Source organism: Aquarana catesbeiana, linkage group LG01, assembly GCF_042186555.1.
Source record: "Aquarana catesbeiana isolate 2022-GZ linkage group LG01, ASM4218655v1, whole genome shotgun sequence".
Taxonomy (NCBI): domain Eukaryota; kingdom Metazoa; phylum Chordata; class Amphibia; order Anura; family Ranidae; genus Aquarana; species Aquarana catesbeiana.
Window position 1 is genome coordinate 144,833,687 of NC_133324.1, and position 12,916 is coordinate 144,846,602.

Here is a 12,916-nt window from a genome sequence, read left to right on the forward strand (position 1 = left end):
GGCTTTATTCCAGCAACACAAATCCACAGTGTGAATTGCCACCTGTCATTCACCTGCTCCAATGTGTTTCGCCTTAAAGGGCTTAATAGTGAAGACTATTGTGGTCCCAGGGGAAGATAGTCTTATACATAACATCAATTACAATTGATTCAACATAGTTGACAGGATTAGTAATAACCAAATAACCCTCTGTGCAATCAGTTTAGTTCTCTATTGCCAAAGGCTGTGCATATACCCTTCAGTTGCCGCCAACACTGACATGTATTCTTACATCCAAACTAAATGTGTTATAAAAGTGAGAGCACTCTGAATAAATCAACATGAATCAAAGCACAATACAAATATATGATGATCAGAAAAAAATATGTGTGCTGGAAATGATCCTACACCTGCAGTATGTTGCAAACTAAAATACAGCATTATTAAAAATAAAATCCATATAAATCAAATCACAATATAAATATGTGAGAATCAAAAAAATAAAAATAAAACATTGCCTACGTGCTGAAAATACTTATATGTGTATAATCCACCAGAGTAATTAATATTAATAATACTGTACCCTAAATAATATATGGACACCACAAATCTGTTGTTTTTGGTTCTTTCTCCTTAGATAGATATATAAGTCAACAATTCTTCACATGTGCTCATGACTGATATACTATCCACCTCCTTTCAGTCTGTGCTGTCACCTGGAGATGTTGAGAGATATATATATATATATATATATATATATATATATATATATATATATATATATGCAAAAGTTTTAGGCAGGTGGGAAGGCCTCAAAAAAACTAAAATTACTGTGCTGGTAGATCAAACCAGCCGCTGGCAAAAAAAACAAACAATCGGATGAAATTGTAAATATGCGCAAGATTAGGTTTGCTGCGCTAACAATCCATGAAATGTAAAGTGACAACATATAGAAATATGAAACAAATCAAATGTGTCAAAAAGTGAGTCCCATGTGATAAAGCTGTGAGAGTGTGAAGATTCTAATTCTTTTTATACACCCAGCAAGTGTGTCCAATATGAAGAAAAAGTGGCTTCTTACCAGAAATTATGGACTCTTAATCAGAGTCAAAAACAATATGTGAATATAAATATCACTTGGGATGGAAACTGATCACTCCTTTCCTCCTCTCTATTTAGAGCGATATCACAAGTAATGAGGGAATTGCTTTCTATTCGTGTCGAGCATGAGTTTGACTCGAACATTGGCTGTTCGCCCGTTCGTCGAAAACCGAACATTATGGTCATTCGCGCCAAATTTGAGTGGCGCGTAACGGCCCATAATGCACTGCTGGAGCGCAGTGCATTGCTGTATGATGATTGGCCAAAGCATGCACCATGACATGCATGCTTTGGCCAATCCCAGCGCCCTCAGCTAGGAGAGCCATAATTGGCCAAAGGCAGGGTGCCTTTGGCCAATCATGGCTCAGGGGTACTAAGTCCACGCCCCACACTTAATAAGGCTGCCTGCACGTCGGCCCCGTGTAGTGTGTTGTTGGAATGGACGGAGAGAGAGTGTCATTTAGATTGAGCAGGCAGGTTATTCAGTTAGCTACAGTGTATTTAAAAAAAAAAAAAAAATATATATATATATATATATATATATATCCACTGTATCCAGTTCAGCTATATCTGACTGCAGTCCGTTCCTGGTATACTGTTTCTAATATACTTCAGGCAGGCAGGTTATTCAGTTAGCTGCAGTGTATTTAATATATATATATATATATATATATATATATATATATATATATATATATATATATATATATATAAATACACAGTCTTGTGTGTGTGTGTGTGTGTGTGTATGTATATATATATATATATATATATATATATATATATATATATATATATAATCCACTGTATCCAGTTTAGCTATATCTGACTGCAGGCTGTTCCTGGCGTACTTTTTCTAATATACTTCAGGCGGTGTACACAGTACTGTGCACCCCTAGTGCGGTTGCTACTACTTTTCTGGTGGTGTACACAGTACACCCATAGTTGTTATTACACTTCTGTTGGTGTACACAGTACCGTGCACCCCTAGTGCAGTTGCTACTACTTTTCTGGTGGTGTACACAGTACTGTGCACCCCTAGTGCAGTTGCTACTACTTTTCTGGTGGTGTACACAGTACACCCATAGTTGTTATTACACTTCTGTTGGTGCACGGTACACAGTACTGTGCACCCCTAGTGCAGTTGCTACTACTTTTCTGGTGGTGTACACAATACAGTACACCCATAGTTGTTATTACACTTCTGTTGGTGCACTGTACACAGTACCTACTTTTCTAGTGGTGTACACAATACATACAGTGCACCCATAGTTGCTATTAGACTTCTGTTAGTGTACACTGTACCGTGCACCCCTAGTGCAGTTGCTACTACTTTTCTGGTGGTGTACACAATACAGTACACCCATAGTTTTTATTACACTTGTTGGAGTACACAGTACCATGCACCCCTAGTGCAGTTGCTACTACTTTCCTGGTGGTGTACACAATACATACAGTGCACCCATACTTGTTATTACACTTCTGTTGGTGTACACAGTACCGTGCACCCGTAGTACAGTTGCTAGTGCTACTACTTTTCTGGTGGTGTACACAATACATACAGTTCACCCATAGTTGTTGTTAAACTTCTGTTGGTGTACACAGTACCGTACACCCCTAGTGCAGTTGCTATTACTTTCCTGGTGGTGTACACAATACATACAGTGCACCCATAGTTATTACACTCCTGTTGGTGTACACAGTACCGTGCACCCCTAGTGCAGTTGCTACTACTTTTCTGATGGTGTACACAATACATACAGTACACCCATAGTTGTTGTTACACTTCTGTTGGTGTACACAGTACCGTGCACCCGTATTGCAGTTGCTAGTGCTACTACTTTCCTGGTGGTGTACACAATACAGTGTAGTGTGGTTTTGGTAAACAAAATTTACAGCATGTCCGGAAGGCCACCAAGGAGAGGCAGACGCTCACAGGCCACTAAAAGAGGGCAAGCAGGCTCTGTGTCTACAGTTGACAGTGCTGGTCGTGGACACGGTGCATCCTTAGCACCTGGCCGTGGGGCACGCTTGTCTTTTTTTTCTGCAGGTGGCCTTGTTATTGAGCCACAACATACAGAAGAGTTGGTGGAATGGATAACAAAGCCCTCCTCATCCTCTGTCACCCAGGGTCAGAGTAGTTTGCCTGCCAATGCAGCTGCCAAAGCGGTCTATTCTATCGGCTCCATGTCCACAGTCACTCATTCATTAGCCCCACCATCATGCACAGAGAAGTCCCCTGAACTATTTGACCACAGTGTCGGGTACATGCTGCAGGAGGATGCGCAGCAATTTGAAGGCTCCGATGATGGTACCCAGGTTGAGGAAGGGAGTAACGTGAGCCTAGAGAGAGGGGGTGCCCAAGAAGGTAAAGAAACTAGCAGTCATGTTCCCCAAGCTGCAGCATACTGCCAGGTTTGCTCCAGTGATGAGGAGGGAGGGGATGATGAGGTCACTGACTCTACTTGGGTGCCTGATAGAAGAGAGGAGGCACATCTCCAACGAGGCAAGATGCCCTCCCGGGGACAGCTTAAGGGCAGCCACCCTATTGCATCACACCGCAGAGCTAAGCAGTTGCAGGGCGCTGCTGACTCTCCCCATATTTTGAAAAGTTCTTTGGTGTGTTTTGTAAAGTGTGCAGCAGATTGCACCCCTGCTGTTTGCTACATATGTCTGAAGTGTATCAAGCATGGCCAAAACAGCAGTCGCTTGGGCACCACATGCTTCACCAGACATATGACAACCTCCCATGCAGTCCGTTGGCAACTAAGCGCTTAAGACACACATCAAAGAACAAGGCAGACCTCCCCTTGCTCCTCATCAGCTGGGATCTCCAACCCCACTATACCTCCAGTCCTCTCAGAAACCTGCACTGAGAGGAAATAGAAATAGATGTCCCAAGTACTTGCGGCCAATCTGCTAGCGGTACACCAACATCCGATTTTAGCAGGAAAATTTCCCTTTCCCAGTTGCTAAACCGTTGAAAGAAATTCGGTCCCAGCCATCCACATGCTCAGCGTCTGAATGCTAGCTTGGCCAAATTGCTAGCACTGCAACTGCTGCCTTTTCAGCTGGTAGACTCTGCCCCCTTTGAATTTGTGGAATGTGCGGTACCTCAGTGGCAGGTTCACAAACGCCATTTCTTTTCTCGGAAGGCCATTCCGGCTCTCTACCAGCATGTGGAAGGCAATGCCTTGGCCTAGTTTGACAGGGCGGTCAGCATGGTCCAGCAGGCATGGACAGGGACATTACCTTTCTTTCATAATGCACTGGGTAACTTTGCTGGCAGCTGGGAAGGATGCAGGACAGGGTTCAGTATTGTTGGAGCTTGTTCCGTCCAGAAAGCCTCCAAAATGCTAGTGGTGATTCTGCCACAGCTCTCTCCTCCACCCCCTCCTCTTCTTCTTCCTCTATGGTCTCTTCCAGAGAGATCATAGATGCCATACAGTGCTTGAGTTGGTCTGCTTAGGGGACAAGAGCCACACTGGGGCATAGATTCTGTCAGCTCTGCAGGGACAGGCTCAGAGGTGGTTGATGCCACGCCAGCTTCAGCCAGGAATGGTTGTATGCGACAATGGCACCAACCTCCTCTCCTCCCTCCGACGGGGACACTTGACCCATGTTCCCTGTTTGGCTCATGTCCTGAATTTGGTGGTGCAGCGGTTCTTCAGCAGGTACCCTTTCTTACAGGATTTCCTGAGGCAGGCCAGGACTCAGAGGATCGAATGCCTCTGCAAACTTACGCTGCATGGCCTCCCTGATCCTGCAAAGCCTGCGAAAGGACCCTAGGATTCGTGGTATCAAGGAGAGGGATCATTACTGGCTGGTAACCCTTCTTGATCCAAATTACAAGGGTAAGGTTTCAGAACTTATCCAGCCTTCGCAGAGGGAGCAGAGGATGAAACATCTTCGGGAGGCCTTGCAGAAAGGTTTATGAAATGCGTTTCCAGAGCCTGGGAGGTTACAATTTCCTGGTGCTGGACAACGTGTTGCTGAGGCTTTGTTCAGTCACAGAAAGAGCGGTGGAGAAGGTGGCCGGCTGACCGATGCCTTCAGACAATTCTTCAGTCCTCAGCACCCAGGTCTGATCGTTTCCAACAACCATCGCCAGTGTCTGAATTACATGGTACAGGAATATCTAGGGGCAAGATCAGACTTGGAGACCTTTCCACCAGAACATCCACTGGGTTTACTGGGTCTTGAGGATGGACCACTGGCCAGAGCTTGCTCAATATGCAATTGAGCTATTGGCCTGTCCTGCATCCAGCGTTCTTTCTGAATGCACATTTAGTGCTACTGGAGGCTTTGTAACTGATCAGAGTGCGCCTGTCCACAGATCAGCTCGCATTCATAAAAATTAATCAGTCTTGGATCACCAGCTACCAAGCACCTGATGCTGATGTAACTAGTTGATTTTTCTATGGATGTGGCATATGCTTAGTGACTATCCGATTATGCTGAGTGACTATCCTATTCTCCCTCAATCTTCATGATGATAGCTTCTAGGAATATTTTCGGTTCAAGACACCACCACCACTGCCTAAGGCCCAACTTTTCTGCCTCTGTTTAACAGGGGTGCGTAATTACAATTTTTGATCTAATATTTCACAGCAGGGCCTGTTCCTGCGCTCAACAAAAGTATCTGTGAGGCTTTACAGTGTTGTGCCACCACCACCACTGCCTAAGGCCCAATTTTTATGCCCCTGTTTAACAGGGGCACGTAATTACAATTCTTGATATATTTCAAAGCAGGGCCCGTTCCAGCGCCCACCAAGAGTAACTGTGAGGGCTTACAGTGTTCTGGTACCACCAACACCTAAGGCCCAATTTTCCACAGAGTGTATAGGGCAGGCCATAGAGTATATACAGGCGGTCCCCTATTTTCAAACATCCGACTTACAAATGACTCCTACTTAGAAACGGAGGGAGACAACAGGAAGTGAGAGGAAATATACCCCTAGGAAGGGAAATTCTCTCCTGTAAGAATTAATATGGGAAAAAGGTGTCTCCACTGATGCTTTATCACCAATCCTTGTTTCCCTAATAACCCCAAATTTTCTAAATCCAATTGTCATTGGGACGGAAAGTGAGGTGAAATCTTCTGAACAGGAGCACAGACAGCAAAACAAATGTTACAGGGGTGATGATAATTCTTTCCTATGTTATCCAAAAAGCTTAAAAATAGATTTTTTGGCTGGAGCTACACTTACAAAATGTACCTGTACCAAATACAAACAGATTCAACTTAAAAACAAACCTACAGTCCCTATCTTGTTTGTAACCCGGGGACCGCCTGTATACTGCTGCTGTTCAGAGTATATAGGGCCTGGGGGCCCCACGCCTTTTTTTTTTAAATTTGGGTGCGGTGTTCCCCTTAATATCCATATTAGACCCAAAAGGCCTGGTAGGCAACATTACATTATCTCCATGTCATTTTGCTGCAGGGACTGTTCTAAACACGGGAAAAATGCGCCACTTTATAGGCATACTATAGTCACCCCCCAAGCACGATATTTAAAGGATTATTTCACTTTTATTGTGTCACTTTAAGCATTATTAAAATCACTGCTCCCGAAAAAACGTTTGGTTTTAAAACTTTTTTTTGCATTGATACATGTCTCCTGGGGCAGGACCCGGGCCCCCAAACACTTTTTTATGACAATAACTTGCATATTAGCCTTTAAAATTGGCACTTTATATTTTTCATGTTCGAGTTCCAAAGACTTTAACGGTGTTCGCACAAATTTTTTGCCTGTTCGCATGTTCTGCCGCGAACCGAACCAAGGGGGTGTTCAGCTCACTCCAACTGAACTGACAACAGGAGTGAGCACTCTTTTCACAGGTCACTGCAGTTTGCTTCTCTTGTAATCTGGTGACTAAGACCTTTTTCAGACCCTACCAGGAGTGTGCTTGATGAGCAGAGGATCTGTCCGCTGATCTATGCTGAGCAGGTGGATGACCGGTCCATGTCCGCTCCGCATGTGCAGATTGGACATGGACACAGTCCTGTTCTCCTCAACGGGCGGTCAGATAGGATCTGATCTGAAATAGCAGAATGGAGGGTCCAATCCGATCCACCTGAAAAACAGACAGACAGACCCGATCAGATTGCTAGTGTGAAAGGGACCTTAGTCTATTTTTTTCACGGTGAGCACTTTCTCCACCCCCATGTGCAGGTGCTATGTGCCACTGATCCCATCCCCCAGCACTGCCACTGATCCCATCCCCCAGCACTGCCACTCATCCCATCCCCCAGCACTGCCACTCATCCCATCACCCCCAGCACTGCCACTGATCCCATTCGACACCCAGCCACCAATGGGTGAGCGGTAAGGATGTGCAGTAACCACTAGCAATCAATCAGTGAGCAGTAATAATGTGCAGTAACCTCTAGAAACCAATCAGTAAGCTGTAATGTGTGCTGTAACCTCTAGCAACCAGCCAGTGAGTGGTAATGATATGCTGTAACCTCTGGCAACCAATCACAGTCATTGCCTGATCTGCTGCAGTAAACTGATTTTGAATCTAGCTGCTATTTCTTGTATCTCTCGGGGTGAGGGTCTGGGTTGGGGCCAAGAAAATGTTTGCCCAGGGTCCAGTCAGTATGAAATCCTGCAAGCTGGAGCCGATGCAGTGGCATGGGGATGGCTTACCCTTGATCCAGCCACTCCGCTGCCTCGCTGTTCTGCCTCACCGCTCTGTGAGAGAAACCCGGCTCTCACAGAGGAATCGAGGAACCGGAGAGAGAGAGAAGAGCCGCTGGTGTGTTTGCAGTACCCTCTGCCATCGTACTGTGGATACCCCCATGCTGCATGGACAGTCTGACAGTGAGCAAGGGGAGTGACCACACAGTTGGGATACCGATCAGAACCCCACAAAAGGAGGGCAACAGTACTTGCAAGTGCAATCTAAGGTGCATACCAGGGCCGCAGCTGTGAGGAAAAGCCAAGGTCAAGGACAAGCTATGGCAGCACCAGAGGTAGAATGCACAGGGTTGAAACCGGCAGGTGAGGATATCCATGATGCCCCAGATCCCTTAACAGAGGGTGAACCAACACTGAAGGAGGTACTGCAGGCAATTAATTCCTGTAGGACATCTGTGGGTGAACTGTCTGACCAGCTTAAAACCATCAGGGAAGAGCTTTCCTTTGTTAGGCACGATCTACAAAAAGTACAAGAAAGGACTACCACCCTTGAAGGGAGAGTAAATCTAGTGGAGGATGACCTGAACCCCTCAAGCAGGAGATAAGAACCGTAAGAAAACAAATGGCTAAATACGAGATAAAAATGGACGACATGGAAAACAGGATGCAAAGGAAAAATGTAAGGATCATGGGGCTCCCCGAGCGCAGTGAGGGTCCTGACCCGGTGGCATTTTTCGAAAAATTGTTCCGGGAACTATTTGAAAAGGACACTTTCTCACCCTTTTTCACAATGGAGAGAGCTCAAAGGGTGCCCTCTAGACCTCCTCCACCAGGGGGTCACCCAAGATCCCTCCTGGTAAAAATGCTTTTTTATAAGGACAGAGTAACCATATAACAGAAGGCCAGGAAAATAAGTAATATTCACTATGAAGGTGCAAGGATATCCATCTACCCAGATTTCTCTCCGGAACTGCAAAAATGGAGGGCTAATTAAACGCAAATTACAACAACTGAAAGTATCCTATGCCCTGCTATATCCAGCGAGACTGCGGGTGACTCTGTTTTTTGATTCCCCAGAGGGGGTGGCGGTTTCAAAGAGGGGGACGGAAACCCCGGATGTACCCAGATTGCAATCCTTAGACGTCTATTTCAGGCAAGAAAATTGATAGCACAAAGGTGGCAATCGGTCTTACCTCCATCTTGTACAGAATAGGAGCGAGGCATGAATGAGGCAATTTGGAAGGAAAAATCTGTACATGTTAGGCAAGGTTGCATAAAGAAATATGAAGATATCTGGAAACCCTGGTGGGAGGTAATGGGGTTTTCCCCCTAGAATGAGGTGGAAGATATTTTTAGCCGGAACCATCTGTACAGAGGGAGGAGGATAAAGAAGGGCTGAAGAGAGGACAGGGATAAATTATATACATATCAATGGGAAAAGAAAAGGAGCTGGCTCCTTTGGCTACATATGCCTTTTTGATCTCCATATTGTGCTCCCCGTTGGCCAACCGCTTTTGTAAGTACATTCGTGGCATTCTAATATACAGAATGCAGGTATGTAAAGAGCTTTGAAACCTAATGTCCACTATTATGGAAATCAGTGGAAGCTGGTGTTTTTTTATTGGGGGGGGCAAACGACCACCCATCCCCCCGAGCGGCACCCACCCCCTGCTGTTTGCTGGTCGGTCTGGCACTTACCCCATCGTGGTGTGTGGCAGGCAGCATGGTGCAGCGGCTCAGCTCCGAGTCCTCTCCTCCATGGCGGCTTCCAGCTCCTCCCCTCCTCCTACTAGGCGTCCAATAGGATTGCCTGTCCTTTCAGCCAGTCGGATGACCAGTGTCAAAACCTGCTTCTTGATTGGCCGGGAGGAAGATCAGTGTTACAACAGCGAATATTGATTCGCTGTTGTAACACACCTTGGTGCACTCTCTGCGACCCGAGCCTACCCTATATTGAAGCCTATTATAGCCTCTGGCTCTAATCAGCGCTTCAAAAAAACAGCCCCTCCGCATTGGAATCCTTGCGCTGGTGTCTTGAAAGGGGCGGACGCATGGATAGGGGAGGCGGCGATGGACAGGGGGGGTTGGCGCCTGTGTGCCCTTAATGGACGGGCCACCCTGATGGAAATACTGGCTTAATTCCCTGAGTTTACTGTTGGCCTCGCTCCTCTTGCCTTGGAAGGGGGCAGAGCTGAGTGGAAAATGTATGAATGTAATCAGCAGTCATATTAGGAAGCGTTTTGGGATCATGTCACTGGGGCACAATGAGGAATAGCTATTTTGTATGTCCTTGTTGTATAGATATAATAGTAGTTGGAGAAGTTTAATGTAAAAATGCATTTAATTTTTTGGAGGGAATAAGTAACAGGATTATATGGCGTTCTCAGACAGGAATAAGTAATGACCAGTTTGTTTTTTAGTACAGGTTTCCTTTAATCAAAATTGATCATGCTTGTGCGTTCAAAGTGGTTGTTAACAAACCTAACAGGGTTTGGTACTTTTGTTATTGTACCTTTTCATTTTCTTGCATCTGTACTACAAAACTTAGGTTGCATTTTCTTTTTATGCTGTAAATTTTATTTTACTCATATTGATTTTTTTTTTAAAGTTTTTAATAGAAGTGAAGAATTCCTTGGTGTCTAAAGTGCCATCCAACTGGGTCACTGTAAGCAGGTATGTGTTTGACTTGCTATTGTATATATGTTGATCCTGTTAAAGGATAAGTTCACTTTTTAAAAAAAAATATAAATCACTTTTTTTGCAAGTTAAAAATATACATTTACAATTTCTTTATTTTTTTTTGTAGAAGGCATTCCACCTAAAAACGGGTGGAACATGCATGTAACTATCTGTAAGGCCTATCTTCGGGGATTGTTAATCCAGAATATAAGCATTATCAAAAGTGCTTCCCGTAGAGAGCTCGAGCTGGCGAAGGCTGACACCTTTGCGGCGGAAGCCATATATATTCAAAATCCTTCTCCGGATATCCAACAGGAATGGCTTTCATCTCAAAATAGGCTGAATGAACTGTTGGAATCTAGGGCCAGGAATAAACTTTTTTTTCAGAAGAGATTTAGCTGGGCTGAGTGAGAAGCGAACAGAAGATTATTGGCTCAGATAGTAAGGGCCCAATCTAACCCTACACATTTTTCAGCTTTAACGAATGTAGAGGGGGAGGTTTGTAACCAGACTAGTTCAATTATATCTATCTTTAAGTCCTATTATCAAGATTTATATACTTCCAGGGCAGATTTTAACCTTGCAGAGTTATCTAGTTACATGGCCAGTATTGATCTCCTGGCTATTTCAATTGAAGAGCGAGAAATTCTCAATGCCCCACTCACTTTAATGGAAGTAGAAAATGCAGTGGCTAGTTTTCCCAATGCTAAGGCCCCAGAGACCGATGGCCTCCCTATTGAGACCTATAAAAAATGTAAAGAATTGCTTCCCGCTCTTCTTAGCACACTAAATGAGGCTTTTCATATGGGCCAGTTCCCAAACTCTATGGGACAACCCATAATAGTAGTCATACCCAAAAAGATAAAAATTTGCTACATCCTGAATCTTATAGACCAATTTCTGTATTATCTACAGGCGTTAAAATACCATATTTATCGGCGTATAACATGCAGCGGCGTATAACACGCACCCCAAGTTTAGGAGGGAATTTTAAGGAAAAAAACTTACATTTAAATGCATATCAATGCAGCCTTATCAGTGTCCATCTGCAGCCTTGTAGTGTCATTTGCAGCCTTGTTAGTGTTATCTGCAGCCTTGTAGTGTAATTTGCAGCCTTGTGTCATCTGCAGCCTTGTCAGTGTCCATCTGCAGCCTTGTCAGTGTCCATCTGCAGCCTTGTCAGTGTCCATCTGCAGCCTTGTCAGTGTCCATCTGCAGCCTTGTCAGTGTCCATCTGCAGCCTTGTCAGTGTCCATCTGCAGCCTTGTCAGTGTCCATCTGCAGCCTTGTCAGTGTCCATCTGCAGCCTTGTCAGTGTCCATCTGCAGCCTTGTCAGTGTCCATCTGCAGCCTTGTCAGTGTCCATCTGCAGCCTTGTCGTGTCATTTGCAGCCTTGTCGTGTCATTTGCAGCCTTTTAGCGTCATCTGCAGCCTTGTAGTGTCATTTGCAGCCTTGCCCAGTGACACTGCAGTTTTTAAATATGGCGCCGCCAAGAGACATAGAGCCGGTCCTGCGTCTCTCGGCTGCTTTTGGCTCCTCTCGTAGTCCTGTGGGCGGAGCCGAGCGCCGCCGATATACATACTTAGCCGAGTGTACTCGGCTAGATTTGGCTAGCTCCACTCACAGTCACGCCCAGTCCCTGTGTTATGTCCATCATAGGGCGGGACTGGGCGTGACTGTGAGCGGAGCTAGCCGAACCTAGCCGAGTACACTCGGCTAGGTATGTATGTCGGCGGCGCTCGCTCCTCTGCTCACAGTCAGCGGGGGATCGGCGTATAACACGCATGTCACGGGCATGGCCAGAGCGGAGGCTGTTGGAGAGGACTGTGTGCAAGCCTGTTGCCCACCGATTATGGGCCCTAGCATTTGAGGTGAATGAGAAATCCAGTCTGAACTGTATTAATCGGACTCAGTCATGTATATATTGTATGGGGACTCCTTACTGTATATTTGTGTCCCTGAAGAGGGAGGGGGGATTCCTCCAGCAGCCCCCTGCTGATAAGACTGATTCATTCTGCTGGGACACATCCTGTGAGGAGATGCTGGTGTTATCAACATGTGTTTATGTTAATTGAGAGAGCTGATCACATTAGCCACCAGCCCTGGCTAATAGACGAATGGTCTAGGCTGAGGAGGGGGGAGATTGTTGTTTGTATTGTTAATTGTATTAATGTGTGAAGCTCGGTGCCCACAAGACTGTCATCTGGTCTGGGTACATTTTGTAGTAAATTAGGTCATGTTAATTAGGTTAGCTTTGAGTCATCCCTGCTGTATAAAGGTCTGTGAGATCTCAAAATAAAGGTAGTTCTGATGTACTCCAAGACTGGTGTTGTCTAGTTCTTGGGGTTCCTATAGCCAGATCCATTGGACTCGTGTTCCAGAACTTAGGAAGCGGTATATGACGGAAGCACTCAAGCGGAGTGTGGGGCGTTCCGTGACAACGCACCCGCGATTTTCCCCTGATTTTAAGGGGAAAAAAGTGTGCGTTATATGCAGATAAATACGGTACTT

General features: G+C 45.2%; 1 protein-coding gene across 1 annotated transcript in view; it reads left to right on the top strand.

The window, feature by feature from the left end:
* Window positions 1–12,916, top strand: part of MSH3 (mutS homolog 3) — a 322,177-nt gene that overhangs the window by 205,989 nt on the left and 103,272 nt on the right. The window contains exon 16 of the mRNA XM_073624435.1: window positions 10,333–10,397. Coding sequence (XP_073480536.1) covers window positions 10,333–10,397 — 65 coding nt within the window. The remainder of the gene's footprint in view (window positions 1–10,332; window positions 10,398–12,916) is intronic.